The 27,239-nt window shown below is 38.7% G+C and overlaps 1 protein-coding gene across 1 annotated transcript in view; it reads right to left on the bottom strand.

Annotated features, from left to right (window-relative positions):
• The window catches only part of ATRNL1 (attractin like 1), a 542,236-nt gene that overhangs the window by 406,945 nt on the left and 108,052 nt on the right, over positions 1-27,239 (bottom strand). The window contains exons 11-15 of the mRNA XM_075504052.1: positions 24,858-24,942; positions 22,798-23,006; positions 20,142-20,260; positions 5,763-5,895; positions 4,263-4,444 (exon numbers count right to left, since the gene is read on the bottom strand). Of these exons, the coding sequence (XP_075360167.1) occupies positions 4,263-4,444; positions 5,763-5,895; positions 20,142-20,260; positions 22,798-23,006; positions 24,858-24,942 (728 nt within the window). The remainder of the gene's footprint in view (positions 1-4,262; positions 4,445-5,762; positions 5,896-20,141; positions 20,261-22,797; positions 23,007-24,857; positions 24,943-27,239) is intronic.

Here is a 27,239-nt window from a genome sequence, read left to right on the forward strand (position 1 = left end):
TGAAAATACAGTGGCCCCTTAGTGCTCACATTTCCACAACATTCACAGTTTTGAGAAGAGCTTGCAGTTAGTTTGCCTCTTTTCTGCATCATTATGAACAAAGAAACCTGCTTGCTGAAAATAAGAGCTATACGAAGAGAAACCATCCATTCTATTTACTACCTCATTGCTTGGTTTCTATTCTTAACTATGCATCAATTCTAACTATGCTAAAGACCTACACATTTCATATTTTGTAAATATTTACCCAGTGAATGACACCATATAAGCAGTGGAAGCAAGCTTCATGGTTTTTAAGTGTCTCAGTATCTATTAAACACAACTGATGAAATCTAGATGTAAGGCATAGTAGGGGTCACGTATTAGGTCATAAGAACACTTATTTCTCCTAGTCTTTTCAAATTTTGCTATTGTGGCATTGGTTAAAAAAACCACATAAAACGTGGCGAACTGAAAAGACTCCAACTTCCTCCATTTCCATCTCCAGAGATTATAGCTAGTATTCCAGTGTGACTTTGATTTAGATACCCTTGAGTTTTCTTCTTTATAAGGGACAGTTTTTTTGGAAATTCAGGTTCTCTTCTCAGGCATCCAAAGTGAGTTGAGCTCCCCACTTCCTGAAAGTAGGAAGACAGTTGAACAAGAAGTGAACGAATGGGCAGTCAATGCAACAACTCCAATAGGGAGACATAGTCCTGAAATAAGTTATTAGACTTCCAAAACCACAACAGTAAAGTAGGACTAATACAGAAAAAAAGTAGATGTCAGCTTCTCTACAGCCAAACATACGATAAAACCATAAAAACATACAGCCCTCTGAGAATACTTTGAGCTAACAAGGAATAACACCGCCATGCAAAGCTCACTAATTAACTGCAACCTACACGCAAGTGTAATTTATAAAGGATGCTTAGCCCTGAGAACAGTAAGTTAAAGGAAAAGTTGCAAAGTTTATATAATGAAAGGCATTATTTAAAACTGTTCTCATCTTTGTTTATGCTTACTACACCAAAACTAATTCTTCTCAGAATTTATTGCATGCTAACAAGAAAATTATTATTTTTAGTTAAATCCCACAGTTGTAAGCAATCTCCCAAGAGAATTAATTGCACTTTTAAATGAGTATACAACATTTGAATATTAGCAGGAACAATTAATTAACCTCATATTGCTGTTTAACCTACTTTGCAGAAAACCTTGAATCTTCCCTTTCATAATATTTTGCTTACTAGGTCAATAAAACAGCATATAAGAAAAAGTATCAAGTGTCATTTTGCTTTAGTACAGAAATCTGAAGTCTATCCATTGTGTTTACTTTGGTATTTGCTTAAGGAATTTCATTTATTTTCAATGAAAAATACAAATTAGACTTTAAATTATTGGTGACAGTTTTAGAACACATCTGCAAATTCAACAGTGTTTTGACTTCATACTACAAAAGGTCTTTGTTTTGTCCCTTTTTTTAGTACCAAATGAACCTTATCCTTTAAAGGGAGGCAATGTATTGATTTCCAGTTTAGTATTGGAATTAAGAGAAATTATTGATACACAATGAGGTCTGGACAGGGTGTGGAGACCATGGCAGCCTCCTCCCTCTGAATCTTTCCAAAGCATCTATGTTTTGTATTATTCTAAACATGATGAAGAAATTGTCCTAAATTTGTCCCAAAACACAGACTTTGTGTATTAGAAAACAATCTACAAAGTCCCACATTGTTTCTAGGAAAAATAAAGAATTCTTAAGTCCTTCCAGGCTGTAGCATTTATTGACACTATTTTAACAGTTTGTAAAATACACAACAGTTACCAAAGTTGTTATTCTTTTCTTAGTATAAGAATATCAAATAAAACAGAGACAAAAACAGATCCATATTCTTATTTCCAAATGTTGCTCTGACACACTCACTAATCCTGAAAGCTTTTGTTTCACATAGGCGAAAGATTTTAAAGCCTTTGATATCAACCACACAAGTCAAACTCCGCCACAGATAATACAGATTAAAGGTATAGTGTTCACCTTGCAGTTGCTCTGACTCCATTTGTGAACTCCACGTCACCACCTGTTACAAAACCAAGCTATCTAAAATGAAATCTCACTCCTTAAATCATTATGATTGCAGTTTGAGAGGAAAAGGCAGACAAAAGAAAATCAAGACGTTTCAGAGAGCCTCTGTCACACCTGATAAGACATTTAGGCTGTCTCACACAGAATAAATGTAACTGGACAGACAGATACAAATGAAAAAAATTTTTTTTTTCTAAATGCCACTGAAAACACCAGGATAAGTCATGGTAGCATTTCATCAGAGATTCTGATAACTAAATGATCATTTAATCCAAGATATACTTTTAAAGCGCATATGTTTGTCTACAATTGCATAAACTGTACATGAGGTACCACAAATTTACATCACCACATTGGCTCAGGACATACTTCATTTAAAGAAAGATATGCTCAGCAGGATGTCACCTTGTAGAAGTTCTAAGCTCTGAAATGTAAGAAAAATCTAGCTTCCAAACACTAAAAAAAAAAGCTATTTCTCATCTACACCTCAAGCCAGTCAGGTAATATCAGTCATATCAATCCTCTACCACACACTATTAGATTTGAAGGCCTCCTGTGCAGTATTTTAATAGGAATTGGGGGGGGGGGGGGGGTGGCAAGGTGGCAAAATAAATAACTAGAGAAATCATTTCCATTTGTGATTTTGTTATTTTGTTATTTTGGTTTCAATTACATTTTCAACATTATCTCATATCAAAGAGCAAACAGACAGAATGTGTTTCAAGACTGCAGTAAGTACACTATCAGGGGAGATCTTCTGACATAGAAGAATTACTTCTCTCTCTCCTTTATTAGCAAATAATAGAAAATACATGTCTTACTAGGAAAAAAACTTTGCTCTGTCCAGGTCCTACATTTATTGGGAAAAAAAAAACAAAAAACTTAAGTACCTAACCTATGTTTGCCTCTCCTCCTTGAAATGGAACACTAAAAAGGATAACAGAATATTTTGATTCACAGTATACAGCCCTAAACTCTTGCATTCAGATTTAGTATAACACAAAGGCGATCCTTAACAGCCATTGCCTTTGTACGCATCTCAATTCATCTGCAACATAACAACTTTGCAAATTGCATACTAGCTTGATATAAGCTTTAATTATTATTCATAATTATCTTTCATTTTCCTGTAACTGTAAAATCCTAAGTTACTTAAAAATTAGGGTTTTTATACAGACAAGAACCACTGCATGTTGTACAAGCCAAAATACACACTTTTAAAAATGTTCTTTGCTAAAATGAACCGATTTGCTTGTAATGGAATCTTATTCTGCTAAGACATCCCGCCTGAGTGTACCCTGTGGGGTTTGACATCTTTCAAGCATACACGTATTTCACATATGTGTATCAGTGATGTGGGTAGGCTTTCCAACAGTTTAAACAACACAGCAATCAGCATTTGAACATTTAACTGCTAAAAAACTGAACCTGACCACCCGTGGACAGGTAATTAATCTTCAACTTCCCTTCTCTTGTCCCACAGTTAACTAGTTAATATGGATCACTTTCCTAAGGAATATTCTGATGGCAGCTTCCTGTATCTGCCAGAGGCATGTAAGAGCTTTCAGCCCTCTCCCTCCCCCACCATTATCACAGAAAGCTAATTAGCTCCTGGCTCATTCCAGTGTGCAGGGAATTTCCACATGCTTCACATACTAGTACAGCTTCTCTGTAACCCTTTGATCCCACATCCCAGTTATATAGGGAGCTCGGGTTTTCCAGAGAAATACACATCTTTAGTACCTCCCTGTCCTCAACTGCTTGCAGCCTAGCTATTCACTACCCAAAAACAATCCTGTGAGCAGTTTTATGGACACTGATGGGAAAGTCAGGATTTTTTTTCTCTGTTACAGTAAAAATTATTTTGTCTTGTTTTGATTCCTGCTGTCACAGTGTATTGAAAAGGGCTGGGATTTCCCAGATCAGTGTTCTAGCCATTCTCTTGAGTCACATTTTGAAAGCAAACAGTAACCTGTAACAGTTAAATCTGATAAGGAGAAACACTTGGGAACTGCTGCGTCATTAGCTTTAAACATGAGATTTCCTTAATATCCTACACATCACTTATATCAGTCTTTAGCATCACGCTACATTTCTTTGAAGGCATAAACTTTCCTCTCTTTGGACAAATCCCTAAAACAGATTTCTCAAAGTAAATTTAATTCACATAAGCATCAATTACAGTTACTCAAGTTACCTGAAGTGTATACTTCTGTATTTCATCCAGAACAAATTCCACTTCTTTTGAGGTTGTTAATGAGGCAAGATTCCCACTTAAATTGTAGCAATACAGTTTGGCATTGTCATAGCTTTCACGACTAGAATTTATGCGGAGGCAGGCATCTCCAATATGACTCCATCCTTCCCCACACAGATGAGCTAGTGTAAAAAGCGTACGATTAAAGCTGATTTGAAAAAACTTTTAAAAAACCTAAGGGAGTCTGAATTTTGTCTTCCTGAGATCATAATTCAGAATACATCCAACACTCAATTTCCCTTTTCATGTCATGTAAATTCTAAAATATCAAGTAGTATCATATTGAATAGTATATTTTTATGAAAAGAAACTTTTAACAACTTATAAAATATTTATAAGGTATATGCTAAGTTTCAGCGTAACAATATCGTTATGACACTGTTTCTTCCCTGTATTCAGATTAGAGCACAACTAAATATTAACAATTAGATTACGTACATAATTAATAGCGCTTTAACCAATCACTTTACCTAAATGTTATGTAAATTTCAAAATCTGAAAACAACTGTCCTAGAATTAAGAGATCACAACTTTACCCTGTCTTTGCTTTATCATCATAACTTTGCATTTAGATTTGCCTAAATACAAATGCAATCAGAATGATAGAAAATTCAGATAGCATCTTAGAAAATATTTCCTCTTCACCATATTTCAGCATTACTCAGATTCCGATAACTATTAAAAAGATGACTAATTCAGAGCAACTATCATAGTTAATCTTTACAAAGATTACACAAATGCAGTTTTAAACCACACAGAATAAATTGATTAAAGTTTTTTAATGAATAATCTCTGTGAAAAAAAACTGTTCATTAACTTCATCTGGACATAAAGATCAAATGGAAAAGGTTCTGATATCTAACTGCATATATGTAGTTATGAATATGAATTACAGATAAATATTATTTCAGAATGTTAACAGTCACCTTCTGAGAATATTTTATATTAGCATTTTAATATTCACTGCTTTCATAGTATTACCAACATTAGACAATCAAGAAACCAGATCTTGGGCCCTATCTGCACAGGAAAATTGAAGTATAATTGAAGCATAATTTATAAGATAAAACCCCAGCTAGCAAAAGTAACAGTGTCAGTGAATATGTAACAGTAAAGGACTCAGTATGGCAATTCAGCTCTGCACTCAGTGATCCCCACAGGCTAGAACTCATCACTGGCTTGTGCAGAGGTACATGCCATTATGCCTTCACTAATATTATTATATCTCCTAACAAGATTAAAGGTAGCACTGATATATCAATCAGTGATGTAATTACATCTGTGTTCACCTGCACAGGCATGGTCAGGCAGGGAGAGTCAGCACAAGTAAAACAAATCCAGGTCTCCTCATTGAGCAAATATTCTTTGCAATAATGGAGGAGATTTACTCAGCTTTGCAAACAACTATAAAAAGCAGCATCGCCGCCCCACAGCCCTTACCAGGTAGTGCCTGGCACTCCTGCTGCCGCTGGTCCCACTGGCAGTTCAGGTGTAGCGAGCAGCTTTTGCAGCTGGTCAGTTTATTGCAGATCTGTTCATTCCTCACATGACATTTGGTGTAGTTTTTAACTGACTATAAAAACAAAACAGACAAAACAGCATCTCAAATATATGCCAAACTATCAACAAAGCAGAAGTCAAAACTGAAATACACAGCAGGCGGATCCCTCCCAGAAAACCACAGCCACCTAAAAGCTAGGTTGAATTTAAGGTCTTTGTCTAGATTCCCTTATCAGTTGCAGAGAGTACGAACTGCATCTCTAGAGCACAACTCACCCCACCTGTCCTGCACAACCAACTTTGAGTGGGCCAAACAGTACTTTGAAGATGTCACTTCCCTGTTCAGAGCCCAGGAAGAGCTTAAATAACTAAACTAAATCTCTATTTCTTAGATAGTTAGGGTTAAAGCAGGTTAAAGCAAGCAAAATAATCAAACAGAATATAAAAAGTGGCACAAGATACAGGTGTAAAATAATTACACATCATTGACTGAAGGTGCAAGAATATGGTCTGCTTTGTTTATCTCGATTAAATGAAACAAAAATAGGAGCTATAGACCAGTAGTCACAAAACACAAGAAGGATTTGACAAAAATTTCAATCATGTTATTTAATAGATTTACCTGCAAACCTTTATGCAACATAGCTAGTATAAGATTTACAGAATCTACAGGAAACCATTTTGTCAAACAGTGACATAAAATCAGGAATAACATTATTCCTTTGGTACCTTCGTATACAAGAAATGGAGTAAACACTGAAGAAATTTCTACTTGGTTTTCTTGTTGTGTTTGGTTTGGTTTTTTCCTGAAAACTGCGGTCTTCCTTTCCAAGTTGGGCATTTTGAATACAAGTCTTCTTTTCCCCCCCCTGCACAGTACTTTTAATTAAGACATAATACTGATATCTTATTTAATAAACGACCCAAAATCCTCAGCCAATTCATCAGCTTATCCATAAGGCTGTCTCTACTAACTTCATTTCAAGGTAATAATTAAAAATAAGTCCTAATACAAGACAGCTTTATACTCACAGAATGGTTGAGGTTGGAAGGAACCTCTGGAGGTCATCTTGTCCAACCCTAACAACCCTTGTCTCTCTCTAACAGCAAAAGATACATTCATGCATAGTAGGTGGACAATCTGCTCAGCTTGGTGGCAGAGCTACAAGAGGAAGTAGAAAGGTTAAGGAGCATCAGGGAGTCTGAGAAAGAGATAGACTGATGGAACCATGCTCTGCTCTCCCTGAGACAGAAACAGCCAGCAGAAAAAACCCAAGATCAAGGGGATCCTGTATCCTCCCCCTGCCAGGCAGGGAAGGAAGTAGCTTAAAGCAAAGGAGTGAATGGAGGTGAGTCCATGCTCGGGGCGGCAGGCGAACCCCCTCCTTGCCCACCTCACCTTCCCAGGTGCCTCTGTACAACAGGGATGAGGCTCTGGATGTGGAAGGCCAGGCAATGGATGACATGGACGACAGTCCATCTACACCAGATGTGTCGCCAAGGTCAGAAAGGCCTACCCCCTGTATCATGACCACCTCCACAAGGAAGAAAAGATGGGTTATAGTTGTAGGCGACTCTCTTCTGAGGGGAACAGAGGGTCCCAGATGCCAGACAGACCCTCTTCATAAGGAAGTCTGCTGCCTCCCTGGGGCCCAGGTGAAGGATATCACTAGGAAACTTTCTAGCCTGGTATGGCCCCCGGACTATTACCCATTACCGTTCTTCCATGTGGGTGGTGATGAAGCCACAACACGTAATCCAAGGGCGATCAGAAGAGACTTCAGGGCTTTGGGACAGTTGGTAAGGGAATTTGGAGCACAGGTTATTTTTTCCTGTCTCCTTCCAGTTGTGGGCAGTGACATTGGAAGAAACAGACAAGACTGGTCTATTAATACATGGCTCCGTGGCTGGTGTCACCACCACAATTTTGGGTTTTTCGATAATGGCCTACACAGCACCAGGCTTGCTGGCGTCTAATGGGATTCATCTTTCTCAAATGGGGAAGAGGGTCTTTGCTCACGAGCTAGCAGGGCTCACTGATGGAGCTATCAACTAGACTTGAAGGGGGAAGGGGATAATATCAGGCTTGCCCATGACATGCTGTGGGATGACATGCCAAGGTTAGAGGTACAGGGTGCTAGCGAGCACCCTCAGCCTATTACTCAGGCATGCTGGCTACACTGCAGCACACTTGAAGTCCTACAGAGATGAGCCAGGGGCTCCTGAGGTAATAGGAGCCACCAGGGAAACACCAGTGAAATACCTCAAAGGAATTAAGGGGTGTTCCTCTAAGAAGGTGACACGGCCAACAGCCCAGATGAAGTGCCTCTACACCAATGCAGGCAGCATGGGCAACAAACAGGAGTTGGAAGCCACTGTGCTGCTAGAAAGCTATGGCCTGATTGCCATTACTGAAACTTGGTGGGACAAATCCCATGACTGGAGTGTGGCTATCGATGGCTACAGGCTGTTCAGAAGGGACAGGCGGGGAAGGAGGGGCGGAGGCCTTGCCCTCTACATCAAGAAATGGATAGAGTGTGAAGAGTTGTCTCTGAACAATAGCCGCAAGCAGGTTGAAAGCTTACGGGTAAGAATCAGAGACTGAGGCAACCAAAGGGAACCTTGTGGTTGGTGTCTACTACAGGCCGCCTGATCAAGGAGAGCCTACTGATGAAGCCTTCTTCCTCCAGCTACAGGAGGCTTCACGCTCACAGGCTCTTGTCCTGCTGGGGGACTTCAACCACCCTGACATCTGCTGGAAAAGTAGCACAGCGAGCTGTGGGCAATGCAGGAGTGCATCGAGGATAACTTCTTAAGCCAGGTAATACACAGTCCTACCAGAGCAGATGAGATACTGGACCTGTTGGTCAGCAACACAAGCGAGCTAATTGGTGATGTCAAGATTGGAGGCAGCCCAGGCTGCAGGGATCATGCACTGGTGGAGTTTGCAGTCCTGAGGGATATGGGTCAGGTGAAGAGTGAAGTCAGGACCCTAAATTTTAGGAAAGCAAACTTCCAGCTCTTCAAGGAGTTAGTCAATAGGACCCCTGGGAAACTTCCCTCGGGGACAAGGGAGCAGAACAGAGCTGGCAGATCTTTAAGGACATCTTCCATAGAGTGCAGGAGCTCTCGATACCCAAGTGTATCAGGAAAGGAAGGCAAGAGACCAGCATGGATGAGTCAAGACCTGCTGGGCAAACTAAAGGGCAAAAAGGAAATGCACAGGCAGTGGAAGCAGGGACAGGTACCCTGGGAAGATGTTGTGGTTTAGCTTCAGTCAGCAACTAAGCACCACACAGCCACTCGCTCACCCCACCCCGCCCCCCCCAGTGGGATAGGGGAGAGAATCGGAAGAGCAAAAGTAAGAAAATCAGTGAGTTGAGATAAGAACAGTTTAATAATTGGGAAAAATATATATTATTAATAGTAAGAATAGTAAATTGTAATGAAAAGGAAAACAACGAGAGAGACAGAGAGAGAGAGAGAGGAACAAAACCCGGGGGGGGGATAGGGGGAAGTGAGGCAACCACTCACCACCGGCCGACCGACGCCCAGCCAGTCCCCCAGCAGCGATCGCTACCCCCAGGCCAATTTCCCCCAGTTTATATACTGAACATGACATCATATGGTATGGAATAGTCCTTTGGGCAGTTTGGATCAACTATCTTGGCTGTGCCCCCTCTCAGCTTCTTGTGCATCCAGCAGAGCATGGGAAGCTGAAAAGTCCTTGACTAGTGTAAATGTTACTTAGCAACAACTAAAGCATCAGTGTGTTATCAACATTATCCTCATACTAAATCCAAAACATAGCACTATATTAGCTACTAGGAAGAAAATTAACTCTATCCCAGCCAAAAGCAGGACAGAAGAGTATAATGATGCTGCCCAGTTGTGTAGGGATGGGGTCAGGAGGGCCAAGGTGCAGCTGGAGCTGAACTCAGCAAGAGATGCAAGGAATAACAAGAGCTTCTACAGGTATGTCAGCCAGAAAAGGAAGGTCAAAGAAAGAGTACCCCTCTAATGAGCAAGACTGGCAAACTGGTAACAATGGACAAGGCTAAGGTACTCAACAACTTTGCCTCAGTCTTCACTGGCAACCTCTCTTCCCACACCTCTCAAGTGGATGGACCACAAGACAGGGAGTGGGGGAGCAAAATCCCTCCCACTGTAAGGGAAGATCAGGTTCATGACCACCTGAGGAACCTGAACATACATAGGTCTATGGAACCTGAAGAGGTGCATCCCAGAGTCCTGAGGGAATTGGCTGATGTAGTTGCCAAGCCACTCTCCATGATATTTAAGAAGTCATGAAGTCAGGTGAAGTCCCTGGTGACTGGAAAAAGGGAAACATTGCACCCGTTTTTAAAAAGGGTAGAAAGGAGGACCTTGGGAACTACCAACCTGTCAGACTCATCTCTGTGCCTGGGAAGAGCATGCAACAGATCCTCCTAGAAGCTATGCTAAGGCACATGGAGGACAGGGAGGTGATTCGAGACAGCCAGCATGGCTTCACCAAGGGCAAGTCCTGCCTCACCAACCTAGTGGTCTTCTATGGTGGAGTGACTACATCAGTGGACAAGGGAAGAGCTACTGATGTCATCTATCTGGACTTCTGTAAAGCCTTTGACACGGTCCCCCACAACATCCTTCTCTCTAAATAGGAGAGATATGGATTTGATGGGTGGACTGTTCAGTGGATAAGGAATTGGTTGGATGGTCACATCCAGAGGGTAGCAGTCAATGGCTCAATGTCCAGATGGAGATCAGTGACGAGTGGTGTCCCTCAGGGGTCCGTATTGGGACCAGTACTGTTTAATATCTTCATCAATGACCCTCAGCAAGTTTGCAGACGACATCAAACTGAGTGGTGCGGTTGACATGCCTGAGGGACGGGATGTCATCCAGAGGGACCTGGACAAGCTGGAGAAGTGGGCCTGTGTGAAACTCAAGAGGTTCAACAAGGCCAAGTGCAGGGTCCTGCACCTGGATCGGAGCAACCCCCAGTATCAGTACAGGCTGGGGGATGAAGGGATTGAGAGCAGCCCTGCAGAGAAGGACTTGGGGGTACTGATGGATGAAAAGCTGGACATGAGCCAACAACGTGCACTTGCAGCCCAGAAAGCAAACCATATCCTGGGCTGCATCAAAAGCAGCGTGGCCAGCAGGTCGAGGGAGGGGATTCTGCCCCTCTGCTCTGCTCTGGTGAGACCTCACCTGAAGTACTGCGTCCAGCTCTGGAGCCCTCAGCACAAGAAGGACATGGACCTGGTGGAGTGGGTCCAGAGGAGGGACACAAAAATGATCAGAGGGATGGAACACCTCTCCTATGAATAAAGGCTGAGAGAGTTGGGGTTATGCAGCCTGGAGAAGAGAAGGCTCTGGGGAGACCTTATAGCAGCCTTGCAGTACCTGAAGGGGACCTATAAGAAAGATGGGGACAAACTTTTTACCAGAGCCTGTTGTGACAGGACAAGGAATAATGGTTTTAAACCAAAGGAGGGTAGATTTAGACTAGATATAAGAAATAATTTTTTTATTATGAGGGTGGTGAAACACTGGAACGGGTTGCCCAGAAAGGTGGTAGATGCCCCATCCCTGGAAACATTCAAGGTCAGGTTGGATGGGGCTCTGAGCAACCTCATCTAGTTGAAGATGTCCCTGCTCATTGCAGGGATGTGGGACTAGTGACCTTTAAAGGTCCCCTCCAACCTAAACTATTCCATGATTCTATGATTAAAAAAAAAAAGTAGCAAAAATGAATTGCACTTAGATAGCAACTGTATGGTTTACATGACAATTTTCGTTACTTTCCTTTCTAATAGTCTTCTGCAGTACGATAAAGCACATCTAAAGGGGCAATATGACAAGAAGTTACACAGTTGTTGGCACTGGAATGATGATGATAGGGCATCAACCTACTGTAGTCAGGAGAGGAAGACAACCAGCCTCCTTTTATTTATTTTTTTTTTTTTAAAGTCCTGAAATAATGCAATTATTAAAATTAATTTTCAAATCTCACACAGGACCAGCTTCATTCCTGCTGAAGAATACTGCTGTTTAGGGATTTGTTTGTTGCCTTTATTGGCTCAGATGCCCATCAGTTAGCTTATTATAAAAGGTACTCACTGTTTTTTTGGTCGATAAGAAAGGCTACTGTGAAGCAAAAAAGAACCAGAGAACCAGTTCTAGGAGAAGGCATCTACACCACAGTATGAAACAGAGCCAAAGGCAATTCCATAAAGTAACAGAATGCCTATCTAGGCCAACAAATGCATACAAACAGCAAAGAACACAAAACCTTTGGTACAAACCCACATTTAGTTTCACTCAGTCATGATGCATATTCACAAAACTGCTTGAAAGATGCTTTAAAGCGAATTTTAGAGCACAAGTAACCACCATCTGCTCATTTACAATACCTCAACAAATACTCACTTTTTACACTTCATGATCACATAGTCAAAATCCTTAAGCATTCAGATTGTTTTTAGAAATTATATACTCTTTAGTGATATTACATACAGATCACAGTTTTTCAACTAAACCAAGGTATTTGTTCTATTACTTTCTAATCATGAAGCTTGTGGTGCACTGGTTATTTAATGTTTAAAATAAAATTCAAAGTACTAGTGACTATTCTGTAATAATGTTCTCTGTTTGTATTCCCTATTCCCAGCACTTATTTCCCTTAAATCCAATTTAAACATTGCTTGCCTGAAAATCTCATTAGTTCAATGTAGATGTGAATCCAATAGGTAATTCATATTAACACAATATTAAGGTTATAACTTAAGCTACCAAACCCAATGAAATTCAGAAATATGACAGCCCATCTGTTACTGAAGTTCTATATTGCTGTAGGATATTTATAATGTTTACACACCAAAGTATGAGTAAATCGTGTTATATATAAAGTTTCCCACTTATGTCTGATTTACTTAGATTTTTTCAGTACTGATCTTGACATGGTGTTGTATAGACAGACTTATGAACTGCAGTGATTTTCTGCATATCCACTGTAGAATGAAAATATTACAGTCGTTTATCTTAGATTTTCAGAAATTGCTATTAAATAATCTACCTCCTCCTCCTCCTGGATTTTTCACGTTAACAGTATAATCTTGTCTAGTTTGCCTAGTCCAACTGTAAATTATTGATCTAATAGATTTGCTACTATTTCTCTGAAGCTACTCCCAAATCTTACTATTGGGTTCTCCTTAGTCTTAAATTGTCTTTTTTTCCTCCAAGATAAATTTGATTCTACTCATAATTCCTTCTACTACTTTATGCATTTCCCCTTGACTATCCTTTGAATTCCTCAAATGTAGGCAGATTGCTATTATTATTATTATTATTGGTACTAGTGTAGCATCCAAGGACTCCCATCTTGAAAGAGGACATTAACTTTCTGGAAGTGGTGCAAGCATTACAAAAAGAACATTATTCTTGTCTTTAAGGCACTGTGTAAAAATGTTTAACAATGTAGGACTACAGCTCTCTGAAGCATCCTCTAGTATCCTATATCCCTCAGCAAGATGCTCTTTATCATACCTTTCATGGGTTCTACAACGTTTAGTTTATGTTGCCACACTCAGATATAAAATACTTTTAAATCACATACCAATTCGGCTGTATTTAGGTTGGTTACATCAACTGGGGCTTTGTCGTATTGCATGCGTGGAGACTGACACACAAGAAATTCACACTGCTACTGGAGGTAAGGATGTGGTTGGTCACAATTACAGAAGGAACACGTCCCCCTTGTAGGAACATGTCCCCCTTGTAGCTTTTGAAAGCAATGAGGCTTTCAAAACTGCAATACAGACTGGATGCAGGAATACTTCAGCTGTTCCTCTTCCCATCACAGTCTCTCCAAACAATAAAAGTCACATGCACTCCACTTGAAAAGACACATCAGAGACCGTACTCTGACCAAAAAAGTATTACATTCATGTGCTGTTGCCTGGTGTTCTTGATCCCAATTCATTAAGTGTTCTCAATTTATTCTGCCCTCCCATAGGTCTGCTGGTTTTTTACAGTAAAAGAGTAGGTATTTTAACAAGGTTAATGTGAAGATTCAGAATAAGAGCTGAAATTTTATAAGAAAAGCTTTTTTTTTGCTTTTTTTTTTCCAAGCACTTGTGTGCATTGGAAAAGAAAATATTTTCTCTCAATCAACATTTTTCAAGTAAAGGTTAGTATAATATTACTGCTGCATTTCAAGCCTTCAAAATACTTTCCTTAAGTAATATGGGAATAAGTTACTTTATTTGCAAACTTTTAGTGTGGGCAGTTAACATTTCTATAAACTGAAGGATTATAGGCCAACCTTGTAGATAACCAGTGGAGCATATTATTACAGCTACCCTATCTGCAGTGATTACTTCAATTTTTACTGTAGAGGAGTAAGACAACGGAAGAGGAGAAGGAAGCCATTTCTTGTTAATTCCTGAAGCTTGCCTTTCAGGACTGCTGTTTCGATCTGAAGTGTAGTTTGGTGTGGAGCCAGGAAATGGGAAGAGTTATTCTGAGGATACAAAGAATCAAAACAATTTGTTTTGATAACTAGTGCAAGCATTTCCCATTGTTTCCCAAAGAACAGGGTGAGGGAGTAGACAAAGAAATGACTTGAAAAAAAAAAAGGGTAAAAAAAGATGGAGAAGGGAAAAGCTTCAAAATTCTTTCACATTATAAATATCAAAAAGAAGCCAACATATTGTCCAGTAACAACCTACATGCATACATAAATATTTTTACATTTTTCAGTCTATAAGTCTATCAGCACTTGAGCCAATCACAAATATAAGTGGCATGGTACTTGTTCAAACCAAGCTCACACTCCCCTTTCTCAAGCACATTGCTTAAAGAAGGCTGGCAAGAAGGAGGCATTCCAGTACTTTCAGGGCTTCAATGCAATCACACTTTTTGAATGTACCTGCATGTGCCTGCAAAAATAAAACAGCTTTTATGGCCATAACGTGGACTTGCTATATTGCTATCCTTAAAAATGATTACTCTTTTAATATATTAAGGCTCTCTGCCACTTTACCAACAAATATTTTGCTCCATTTCTGAGGAGCAAATACCAATTGATAAAGTGATTTTTTTTACTCTAAAATTCAGGCACTCTCTGGTCTTCCTCAGTAAAGGAAGCTTTGCCTTTTATTGCAACTGGTGGGCCCTCTTGAGTCATTTACCATTTTATTTGCCACAAGGTACAAAAAGAGTTTGCTTTCATGGCATAGCTGCTCCCCAAGGAACAGACCAATTCTTTGCTTACTCTTCCATGCTACTATCTAAAGAAAGATGACACCTTGTAAAGGTGTAGCAATTTAAAAAGAAATTAATCTCTCCCCCAAAGCTTTTTTTTTGGGTAAAAACTGAAAGGTAAAATTATAAAATTAACAGCTTTTCCTGAGAATATTTCCATTACAAAATAGTCAATTTTATGAACAACACAATCAGCAAGGGGGTATCATTCTCACAGGATGAGAGAGAAAGCTTTTTATGTGCAGATGTACGAAGTGAATACAGTTTCATAAACTTAGTAAGCAGATCCGGATCTGCTTGTTTTCCTCTATCAAGAGACAGGCAAAACGCATCAGAATCAGCGAGGACCAGGAAGACGCTTAGGATATTACAGAGTACAAATGAAAGTGTCAAAGTGCAAGATCAATGTAATAGACTTAAGGGCAGTGAACTGCTAGTAAAAGTCAATACAAACTACTCCACAAAAATCTGAAATACACCACAAGCAGGATACAGAATTTTTTTGAAAAAGCAAAGGAAGGAAGATGTGAGACAGAGAAGCTAAGGAAAAAAGGCAGATATGAGCGTGACAGAAAGCTCTTTCTCCCAATTTTAGAAGAGGAAAGGGTGATATCTAGTGCTTAGAAGGACAGATATGCAACACTATTAGGTTTTATAAGTCAACCAAAACATTCCTGTTTAAATTTCCATCTTTGATGCAGACATCCAATGAATGGGAGAAAAAGAATAGGTCCATCAATGATGTCGTTTCCTTCTTTGTGACAAAGTCTTATACAATATTCTGTGTTTCAAAGCTGAAAACAGCCCTGGACTAGATGCAAGAGGCTCCACGGAAGAGCTTGAAAGATTAGCCCATGGATTAGCCCATGCCAGAGCAGGTATATCTTGAAATGTCTGTGGCCATGGTTATGTCTGTGCCACAGCAGGTATACCTCTGAAGGGATTGTGGCCCAAGGATAAGTCCACGCTGGATAAGGTGCACCTCGAAGCATCTGTGGCTGTGGATAAAGTCCATGCTGCAGCAGGTACACCTCGAAGCATCTGTGGCTGTGGATAAAGTCCATGCTGCAGCAGGTATACCTCGAAGCATCTGTGGCTGTGGATGAAGTCCATGCTGCAGCAGGTACACCTTGAAGCATCAGTGGCTGCGCATGAGGTCATGTTGGAGCAAGTTTACTTCTGAAGGTACTACATTCTGTGGATAAGTCCAAGCTGGAGCAGGGGCAAGGGGAGGACTTCATTGCAATGTTAAACCTGATGGTCTGTCCAAAGGGACCAGGGGTGGAGATTGTAATGGAAATACCTTTAAATTGTTGCATCCCGTGAATTGAGTTGCATGTTATAGGAATTACTACAGCCGGAACCACCTGAACAAATGGGGGACAAGCCTTACAAGAAGCAGTGCAAGTGCAGCAGTGACCTGACCTGAGCTGGCTTTGGTGCCCAATAACTCCAAGCAACACACCACCTCTCCTGTCCTGAGTAACAACCATAAGAGATGAACCCCAAAGTCATGGACTAAATGAACTCAGTGGACATTTTGTGGACATTTATGGACATTTTACAAATATTTTGTAGGGGTGGTCCATAGACTAAGGGAATGATATGTGTGTATTATATCAAAGGATGGGAAGGGTGATGGTGGGTATTGAGAATGTATTGGATAGTGTGAGACCTGAGCATGACGTAAATGGTATGGAATAAGGGGTGGATACTGTCCTGGTTTCAGCTGAGATAGAGTTAATTTTCTTTATAGTGGCTGGTATGGGGCTATGTTTTGGATTTGTGCTGAAGACAGTGTTGATAATACAGAGATGTTTTAGTTGTTGCTGTACTAGTCAAGGACTTTTCAGCTTCCCGTGCTCTGCCAGGTGCAGAAGAAGCTGGGAGGGGACACAGCCAGGATAGTTGATCCAAACTGGCCAAAGGGCTATTCCATACCATATGACGTCATGCTCAGTATATAAAGCTGGGGAAGAAGAAGGAAGGGGGGACATTTGGAGTGATGGCGTTTGTCTTCCCAAGTAACCGTTATGCGTGATGGAGCCCTGCTTTCCTGGAGATGGCTGAACACCTGCCTGCCCATGGGAAGTAGTGAATGAATTCCTTGCTTTGCTTTAGCTTGCGTGCGCGGCTTTTGCTTTACCTATTAAACTGTTTTTATCTCAACCCTCAAATTTTCTTACTTTTGCTCTTCCGATTCTCTCCCCCATCCCACCGAGGGGGAGTGAGCGAGTGGCTGCGTGGTGCTTAGTTGCCGGCTGGGGCTAAACCACAACAGGAAGTTATACAGTTATTAGTATGTCCTATTTCATGAGGTCTGTACTTGGCATAAGACAGTATTAATGACAGTAGTATAGTTGCTTTTACCCCTAAGGCAAACCAGTATCTGTATTTGCACATTTTTGAAAAAAGGTAGAGTAGGTGTTCTTACCATTTTTAGCATCCATCAATCTCAACAAAGATAAAAATTAAATAATTTTTTTTTATTTTATAAACACTGCATTTTATTATGGAATAACTTCAGTGTTTTATGTAAAAGCACTGTAAGCAGTCTGGGGAATTTCAATGGTGTAATTTCTCAAGGTAACCTTCAAAATCCTTATCATAACAGACAAAATCTCTAACAGATATATTTAATGGTAGAAAACAGACAACAAGGCACTACCGCTAGCATGCTGTTCAATCTACTCACGAGCCAAATTTCAGTACCATCTTGAACCACTCCACATATTTTAAGTAAACTGTTTCCCAGTTGGGCAAGACAGGATAAGCATTCACCCCTCAATATTTGCATCAGATATGATGGGGTCAACTAAAACCATAGTATGCAGAAGTATCCCACATATGTGGGGTTTTACAGGAGAAAAACAAACCAGCTTGCTAGTGCTGAAATGAGCCAGACCTCCAGAACGACCTGGCATTGCAAGCTTCTGCTTGCAATTACATCAGATATGAGTGTAATGATATATACCTTGATGATTCATGAGTCTGCATAGTAGTGGAACATAGTGTACTGTTAACGTGCTGACCCACATCAGATGGTGAACATGGGCAGGTATATGTGTATCATCAATGCATTAGTACTACTTATGAAGTCCATCTGTCCAAACAGAGTTATTTCAGGGAAATTTCCATATTTTACAGTGCTTCCAATCAGCAGAACAGTCACTGCTTTGCAAATATCCATGACCATAAGGCCAATGCCAAACTGATTGCCAACATACCTTTAGTATGCTGGCCAGTTTCCATGAAGCAAAAAGCAACAGATTCTAAAACATTATTGTCTGTCTCACCTGGATGTTCTATGATCTTAGTAAGAAATTAAGGTCTTTGTACAGCTGCAAAAATGGGGCTTTCTCCTTCTGATGTTTCTGAGTCTACAGCTTGTTATCCCATATTACCATCACAGTACTGTCACAACATTTTCATTTTGTGGGCTTAGTCCAGAAGAAGCAGCCTATGAAAACGGATAATCAGCCTGATCCATTCCATTTCTCCACATGGTGCCATTCTGTGGATGCTGTTTTGGTGAGTTTAATGTCGATAGCTGCAAAATTCTGTCTCCATCATCTCCCAGCCAATAAACTAATTTTGCAATAGCCACCTTCAACTTACGATAGTAACTCTTTTCAGAAATAATTTTGATGCATTTTGACTATCCCATTTGTTAGTAACTCCACTAACAGCCTTTGCTATCCACTTCAAACCCTGAATAAAAGACAGGAAATGATACAGAAAAGACTGATACATCAGTTGCTAACTATGCTGACAATCTTGGTCATGAAAGGTTGTCAAAGGGTACTGAACTGGGAAGCTTGTGCTAAAATACACAGTGCTCCACATTTATTAGGGATGAAGATGGCCTGCTCCTTAGCAACTATTCCTTGCTTAAGAGTTGAAAACCACGGTTAGAAAATTGGCTATACTATACTAATATAGTATAATGTGTTAGGAAAGGAAGAGTCCTTGAAGATCAAAGGAAACTATCCATTAGTGCCTGGAATGTGAAATCACTCTGATAGACTTATAACATGTCTTCTGATGAATTTATGTCTGCATTGCTTTTATTAGTAGTGACTAGCTACAAATGCCAGTGATTAGAGCTGGCTTTGCTCACTTCGAATGGACAAGAACTGTGACAGAGTCAATCCAACTCACACCTTAATTTTTCCGTCTGGAGAACAAGATTGATTTGCACCAGGTTCAAAACAGAGAGCAAGCTACTTTTACTAATGGAAGTGTGTAAAGAAAAGATTTTGAACTCAAGTACAGCCAGATGTTTGGAGCTAGCTGAAAAATATGAAGCAAAATTTATAAAGCTAAAATACTATTATAAGCTTGTCAAAAATCAAATGAACAAGCAAGAGATGCAGCAGCTGGTGGACAACAACATAAAATATAAAACACAGCATTACGCAATATTAAAAATAGAAAAATATAGACTTGTATGAATCTATATGTTCTTATTGTCTATACAAAGATCAGAACAATCTTACCAAATCATCACAAGCCAGTTAATCTCATGGTGACAGGGACTCATATTCCTTTAATAAGATGACAAGTAACTCCATGACAAAAAGAAAAACGTTTCTATGATGATCAATGATCAGAATACCAAGACTAACAAGACTGACCTGGTCCTGTTTGAAAGTGAAAAAAAAACAGCCACCCTTCATGGGATTCCACAGTTTCTGCCTGCGTACTGTACACCGCATATGCACAAAATCCAAGTTGATAATGACTCTGGGATATTCCAAATGTCATTAATTAGGAGATAATAGTATTTGTCCTGAGAGATATACAGTGGGCTAACACAATCCTAAAGAATACATTCATTTTTTTCCTTGGAATAAGTATCTTTGCTGCAGTCCAACTCTGCCCTCTGCAACATTTTTACTGCAAAAGCCAGGCAAACATGCTTATGTTTGTGTTCAAAACAAGCTACTATTAGTCTACCATTCCCCTTTCATTTGCAGCAACAGGCCTCTGGTTTAGCTAGAAAAGAAACAGTATTAATAATATGATCATAGATTTGCAAAGACTCACCATGCTACAGTTACTATTCGCTGAAATGCATTTCTTGTCATCACACCACTGGCACCCGTTTGTATTGGCAGTACAGCTCGCACAGTCCGCGTATCGGTAACATCTGTCGTCTGCAGCAGCTGTAATACAAATGAAAGTCAAAAAGAAACATAACACAGAAGGAAAATAATAACACATTTTAAACACTTGCTTAGAGTATTTTCTGTTACATCCTTTATTTGAACTCTAGCCGTTCATAAATGTTTAAGTTACCGTAGGAAATTAATTCTATTCAGCTAATGTGATTTACGCCTTTAAAAATTCCTTTAGTAACAACTATATTTGAAGGTTCATAAGTCTCATATCAACTAAAGGAATATTCACTGATCTGCAGTATACAAATTCTCTTAGTATAGTGCATGAATTAAGAGTATCAGAAAGTTTCTTAAACTATTCATTCTTCACTCCTTTAACACAGAAGAAAGATTTTCTTCAGATGCAGGTTTCTGATAAAAATATTAGATTGCTATGCAAGAAGGCAATGGTAAAAGTAGTAAATTTTAAAAAATCTGAGATGGATATTAGCAACACACAAGCATTTTAAGTCTTTATAAATTAATTTATAAACCTAATAATGATTGTTAATTTATAGTTCTGCCCTTTCTCTACAAAAAATATTTGAGGAAGAGTTCATGTTAAATCCTTAATACAAGCCTTTAGGACTTGGACTAAAATTTATGTTATTTAAAACAGTTTGGGACACAAATGATTACTTCTGTTTAAAGGAGGCAAAAATTTGAAAAAACACCATGACCCAAAACAGGAGAATTCCTACCATCTCCTACACTGATTACTGTGTTTAACTCCTATGCGGTTTGGCTTCTTTAGTCCTGGCATCATGCAAGTTTCAGAGATTCTCTTGCCAGGGAAGCCTTGCTATCCAAGAACTGATGTTTTGCAAACCCACTAAAATTTCCACTTATCCTTTAATGTTGACCATCAGCAGTTTCTCAGAACATACTCTCAACCAGATAACAATTGAGCCAAGTGATGTAAAAGAATATATGAAAAATTGGCTTTTGGCAGAATATTACCACCTGAAACTGGAAGGATTTGACAGCAGTGAAGTGGCACCATCCACACAACCTTTTTCGAACTCTACATACCTCATCTCTTGGAAGTTTAGTTGGAGTTTATTCCCACTGCAGCGGCTGTATTTTAGAAAATGCTCTAACTTTTCTGTTTTCCTTCAGCCTGTGTGTGCTTTGCTTTGTTTGGTTGGTTTTTTTAAACACCTGTTGATAAGCTTTCATAAGCTTTTTATAAGATCCACTTTCATCTGTATTACTTTTTAATTTAGTGTCTCAAGATTTTTCTTTTTACAAAGAGCTGAAACTTTCTAGACTCTAGATCTCTAAATGTTATGAAATTGTACAAAAGCAGTTCTTCAGAAAGCTTTACCCAGATAACCTTTTTGTTATAGAATGCACCTTTTTTCCAAGTTTGCAACTCTATATCCAGTTCAGAAACAAATAAAAGCTAACAGAAAAATAAACCGTCCTGAAGCATTGATTAACAGCAATGCTAATAATTTTTTAACAAACATTAAGAGTAAACTGGCAGTTTAATTATATGGTAGTTTGTTCATGTAGCAGACAGCCAAAGTTTGGTTAGCAATTTTATACTGTGCTAAAAGGAAAGATGCACAGAGAAAATAGCAGGTGTATGTAGTAGGGATGCATATTCTGTTCATGTGAAGTAGAAGAACAACATTTTCACAAGCAATTTATTTGTGACAAGACAAAATACCTAGGAATAGGGTGCAACAGTGATTCATAACGCTAAATTGCTGTTTCAAACAATATAGCTATCACAATGCTGCATAGAAATTCACATGACAAACTTGAACCCATTTTGACATACTGTAGCAAAGGGCTTGTTTGCCTCAAGTTTGTTTCCAGCTGTGACTGTAGTATATTATTCTATACAAATACTCCTGTTTGATAGGTAACCTACTTGAAGTAGTGACGCTTTCCCTCTCTCTTACTGATACATACAGGCATGAGAGTGCCATATGCCTGTAATGCCAGATATCACTTGCAGTGCCCATCTGTGCCCTGACTGCTGTTATGCTTTCTTGGAATCAGAAAAATACGAAGGCTTGCTTATATATATATACACATATATATATATATACACAGACACACATATATACACACACACGTGTGTGTGTGTGTGTGTGTATCCTGAAACAGGAGGAGGTGGAGAAAGAGGAAAATTAATTCAGTTACAATATTTCAAGTCACACCCTTTTATAAATGCTTCAAACATACTGAGCCAAATCCAATCTAAAGTCATTTTATGCTTTAGCTCCCCAATGAAGTAAATTCTTCTCTTTGAATCCTCTTATGTTTTGTACCCCTTAGCACCTTAAACTCGTGCTCTTTTGCACCTACTTCCCTGTATTTAAAATAAAAAAAAAAATCCAGAATTGAATGATTTTAAAAATTAATCCAGAAGTCTCTTGCATTGGGTATTCTCAGAGAGGAACAGTCTTAACAGTCCAATCACTAGTTCCACTTGGTTGGTTTTTTGGGGGGCATTCGGAGGGTTTTTTTCCACCCCATCTCCTACATCCCATTGCAAATCTGACACTGTAAGACTAGAATTCACTTACCTGTTTTCTTAGGACATTTTGCTCTAAGGATGTTATTTGCATGTCCAGATTCCCAGGACTCACAATGTTTCTTGTTCCACAGACACCTTATCCCTGGACGAGCGTTTTTACACAGCTCTTCATCTCTGAATGCTTCACAGTTTGGAGGTTTGTAAACAAGGATGTCATTCAAAAGAACACTCGAAAAACCCCCAAATATATACATGGACCTATTAGGAAAAAGCAAGTAAATATAACTGTTATTGTAGCTATAGATACATTTTCTTGACTTCTTATCTGTCTTGAAATACAATAAAAAAATAACACATAATATTATAAAAAACATTCTTCACCTCTCTCTAATAAAGACTCTGTCAGTGGTTCCATTATAAAGATTGATAAGTTTTTCAATGTATTTCTCCATGGAAGTTCAGACTAACAAAAAAATTGCTCAAAGTGCACTGTAGATATGTATTAGTGAGTGACATATACCAAATGTCTGGAAAGAAGAAAGAAGAGCTATGGAGGAAACTACTCATTTTGGGGGGTTACATAATGAGAACAGAGCGTGAAATACTGGGCTGCAGGAAATGAGAACATTTTTCAAGAAGATTTCAAAGACAGCCAGTAATAATTGGCAGATGGCTATTTCTTTTTGGTAACATTTCCGGTGCAGTAGCTGCTGACATCAGAACCAAAAGACTAGACTTGAGACCTTCACCTTCTCATTTAAAATTAAGAACAGCCTCAGGTAAAAGATAATAATAAAGAACCAGTATATCTGTTATATCATATACTCTTAAAAGAGAATTAATCATACAGTTACCAATAGCAGAAATCTTTGGAGACTATCTCGTATTACAGTTTTTTGTACATAAAACCCTACTAAAAATACCATTAAGTTCAGGGGAAAAAAAAAATAGGCATTTTCACCTAGAATCTATATTCATTGAAAGTGACAGCTCTCGAAGTATCAGACATAGCTTAGATGTCTTAAAAAAAACACAAATCACCAGTTGCTGAATTCATTAATTCTAAGCAATTTTGTCTTAATGAAGTAATCTGTTCATTGATTAATTTCAAGTGCTCTGCGTAGAGAGTTATAACTTACTGCTATTTTTGTTAAAATCAGTCAAACTCTTATTCGTAGTATTACTTCTCACCTCCATTATTTCTGACCTATACAATATCCATATGTAGAGGACCCGTAAGTTGCCCACATATACTTAAAAACTGAGTTTATTAGTATGATGAATCATGTAGAAAAGGAATGATCAGTAGTAAAATGATCTGTAGTACTGCAACTGTCACGTATTAGGCCATTTGGCAACCAGCAATAGTAAAACTGACACAAGCAAACAGCAGAAATTTCTTTAAACCTGACTACAGTTTTCTACAACTTTTCCAATAAAAAGGAGTTTGTCCTACAATTTTATCTTTGCAGGCTGGGGTGGGGAAAGCAAGAGAGTTCAGCCACCAAATCCAGCAAACTCCAGATCCACTCCATCTCCTGTTTCTAGATGATGAAGCTTTACTGAGCTCCTCAACAAATGACATGAAAGTATGCTACATTTTATAGAGGATAAGCAATACACTTAATATAGTCTAGATGCTGGCAGGCTTTTTTTCCTGCAAGTATTTAACAATGATCACTGTATCAGTATCTTCAAAATCTTGCTTTTTCCAAGCAAATTTTAGTTACGTGGTTTTGATTTCATGATTGTAGAAGAACAAGGAATTACAGCACGCTGGAAAGAGAAAAAGATTTCTCCCATTACATCTAAGTGAGGATTATACTTGGTACTGAATTTCAAATTCAGTGTAGTTCACAATACTGAGGAAATACCTCAGTACACTAGAAGGGTCATATAAAATGCCATTGAATAGATTCCACAGCATGTCAATTTGATAATTAGCTGTACTGATTACCTAAGACAAGTCCCTGATGAGCACTACTTTTCATCTTAATAAATTACATCAGCTGTATATCATTGAACCATACTTCACATAGGTATAATTTCTGCCACAGTTTTTATCATTCAGAAAAACAGTCAGGAAAATTTAATACACATTTCATTTACCCATTACTGACAACAGCAGTGTGACCAAATCTGTTGACATCTCGATGCAGATTAGGTTTTGGTAAAATCTTCCATTCATCACAAGCTGAAAGACAAAACAAAAGCATATGAAAACATATATAAAATAATTCCAAAAGTTTTCAGCAAAATATATGCAAAATGGATTTTATCAGACACTCTTTTGTATTTTAAGTATCAACTAACTTTATTGCCTATTTACCCTCCTTTCCCAGAGGGATCAGTGCAGGCAACCCCTGCTGTCTCTATTGTAAAAACAGACCAGCTATACCTCATGACCGTCAAATGTTCTTAACATGCTTTCATCGCCTACTGGTCTCACAAACTCTGGAACAAAATTTGACTGATGTATTTAAAACCACTCTTAGTACTAGTTTCCAGGGCTTTTTTAATTGTTCTGCAAAATCAGCAGGATTTGACAGACTTTTTTTTTTTCCTCTTGTCACTAGGTGAAAGCTAAGCTGCTTTTTTCTACTCCTAATAACCTGCTTTATTCTGCTGTTTAAACATGTTATTTATTTGGACTTCATAGGGTCCCTCTAGAGTATTTATTTGCAGTTATATGCATTTATCAACATATATCACAGATCAGTGATATACACACTATCAGTCTTTAAACACACTCCATTAATGCCATTTTGTAATTTTTGGTCCTTCTTTTCATTTCTTTTTTAGGCTTTGGATTTTTAGGTAGGTCCCCCTTTTAAATGCGTCACTGATGGATTTTCTGGAGAAAGGTTTAATATGCATAAAGATTCTTCTACACTTCTAGAAATTGCAGGATTTGAGCACACCGCAGTCACTAGTGCTGAGAAGCTATATTGGCATTGCTCAAGAATAAATCAACAGGTGCCCCTTTTAGATGCAATTGTTCAGTAGGTGCTCCGAGAACCTGTCAGCAACACCTATCTATCATGGCATTGATCAAGGCCAGAGGACACTCACAGAAGTGTCCCTTTATTATACAGTTCTCTGCCTTCACAGCCCGTTTCAACACCCACAACAACCACCACTGCCATCGTCATCAAGTGATCAGTAACATTGCCCTAACGTTACACACCCTCAAACTAGCCAAAGGATTTCAATTCATATGTATTTCATTGAACATCCGCAACAGTAAATTTACTTCTTCTCATAAGTGCTTTAAGATAAACTACCACTCCTCCAGCTGTGCAGCCCATCCTATCCGGGCTCCAGCTGCCCTCCAGCTGTGCAGCCCAGCCTATTGTCTTACTTCTGGTATCTTGATTTAAGTATGCTGTTAATTACTTCCCTTTCACCAAGTATGAGATGAATGTTGTACCAGTATCTTCACTTCAAATGAACCATCCAAGCACATTTCTTTTAGTACTGCTGTAGGAGCATTTACAAATGTGGTTTTGGTGTGGTTTCATTTTTCTGTCCTGACTGGGATTTTACTTCTTTAGAACAATTAGTCCTTTCTTCATTATTTCCTACTTGAACTTCACTGACTTCAAATATTCAAATCCCACAGTAAGATAAATAGGGAGCACCTAAAGATTGAAACTTCAAGGAAATCCCTTTAAAACAGAGCAAAAAATAATTTTCTACAGAGCAGGCAAAGCATTTCTGGAATTTGTCATCATAACAGGTTTTGGATACAGGTAAGGTAAACCTTCAGGAAAACTTTTGTATCACACAGAGGGTTACAGTTTTCTCATTTAAAAAAAAAAAAATCTGTTATACACACAAAGATAAGGATTAAATCCAAAGTTGAAAAGGAGTTAAAGGGAGAGAGATGTCTCCAATTTAACCAAATAAAAGTGTGGCTTTATTTATATATACACATATATATATACACACAGACACACACACACACATCTATATATATTTAGGTCTTTGATAATTATATTGGCCTTTCAGATATTCTCAGTGAAAACTTACTTGCATTTTGCCTTAACGTGGTTTGAAGCCAGAATAACAAGATGACACTTTTTCTTTTAAACCAGTCACAAAGCTATCAATTTGGACACTAAGACACAATAAAAATAACTTATTTACTCAGTGTACTCTCCATAACATACAGAAGTAAATAGAGTACACTGGTAGAAGCTGCACAGTCAGATTTAGTACCACAAAGAAGCAGAAGTGGCCTATAGAGACCAACAGTCAGAAAAGGTCACTGGCATACAGCAAGACTGGGGGGAGCACATCTGAAACCTAACTGTTTCCAGAGTCTTAATACAATTATTACCCAGGTTGATTTTTACCTAATACTGCCGAATTCATTTACCTGTAAGATTCCAATGACAGCCACATCTAAATGAGGTATATTTACTTAATTTTAAAATTTGGAATGATTTATGCAAGTTATAGATATGATTAAAAAATAAAGGAATATCA

This window comes from Mycteria americana, chromosome 6 (genome assembly GCF_035582795.1).
Source record: "Mycteria americana isolate JAX WOST 10 ecotype Jacksonville Zoo and Gardens chromosome 6, USCA_MyAme_1.0, whole genome shotgun sequence".
Lineage (NCBI taxonomy): Eukaryota > Metazoa > Chordata > Aves > Ciconiiformes > Ciconiidae > Mycteria > Mycteria americana.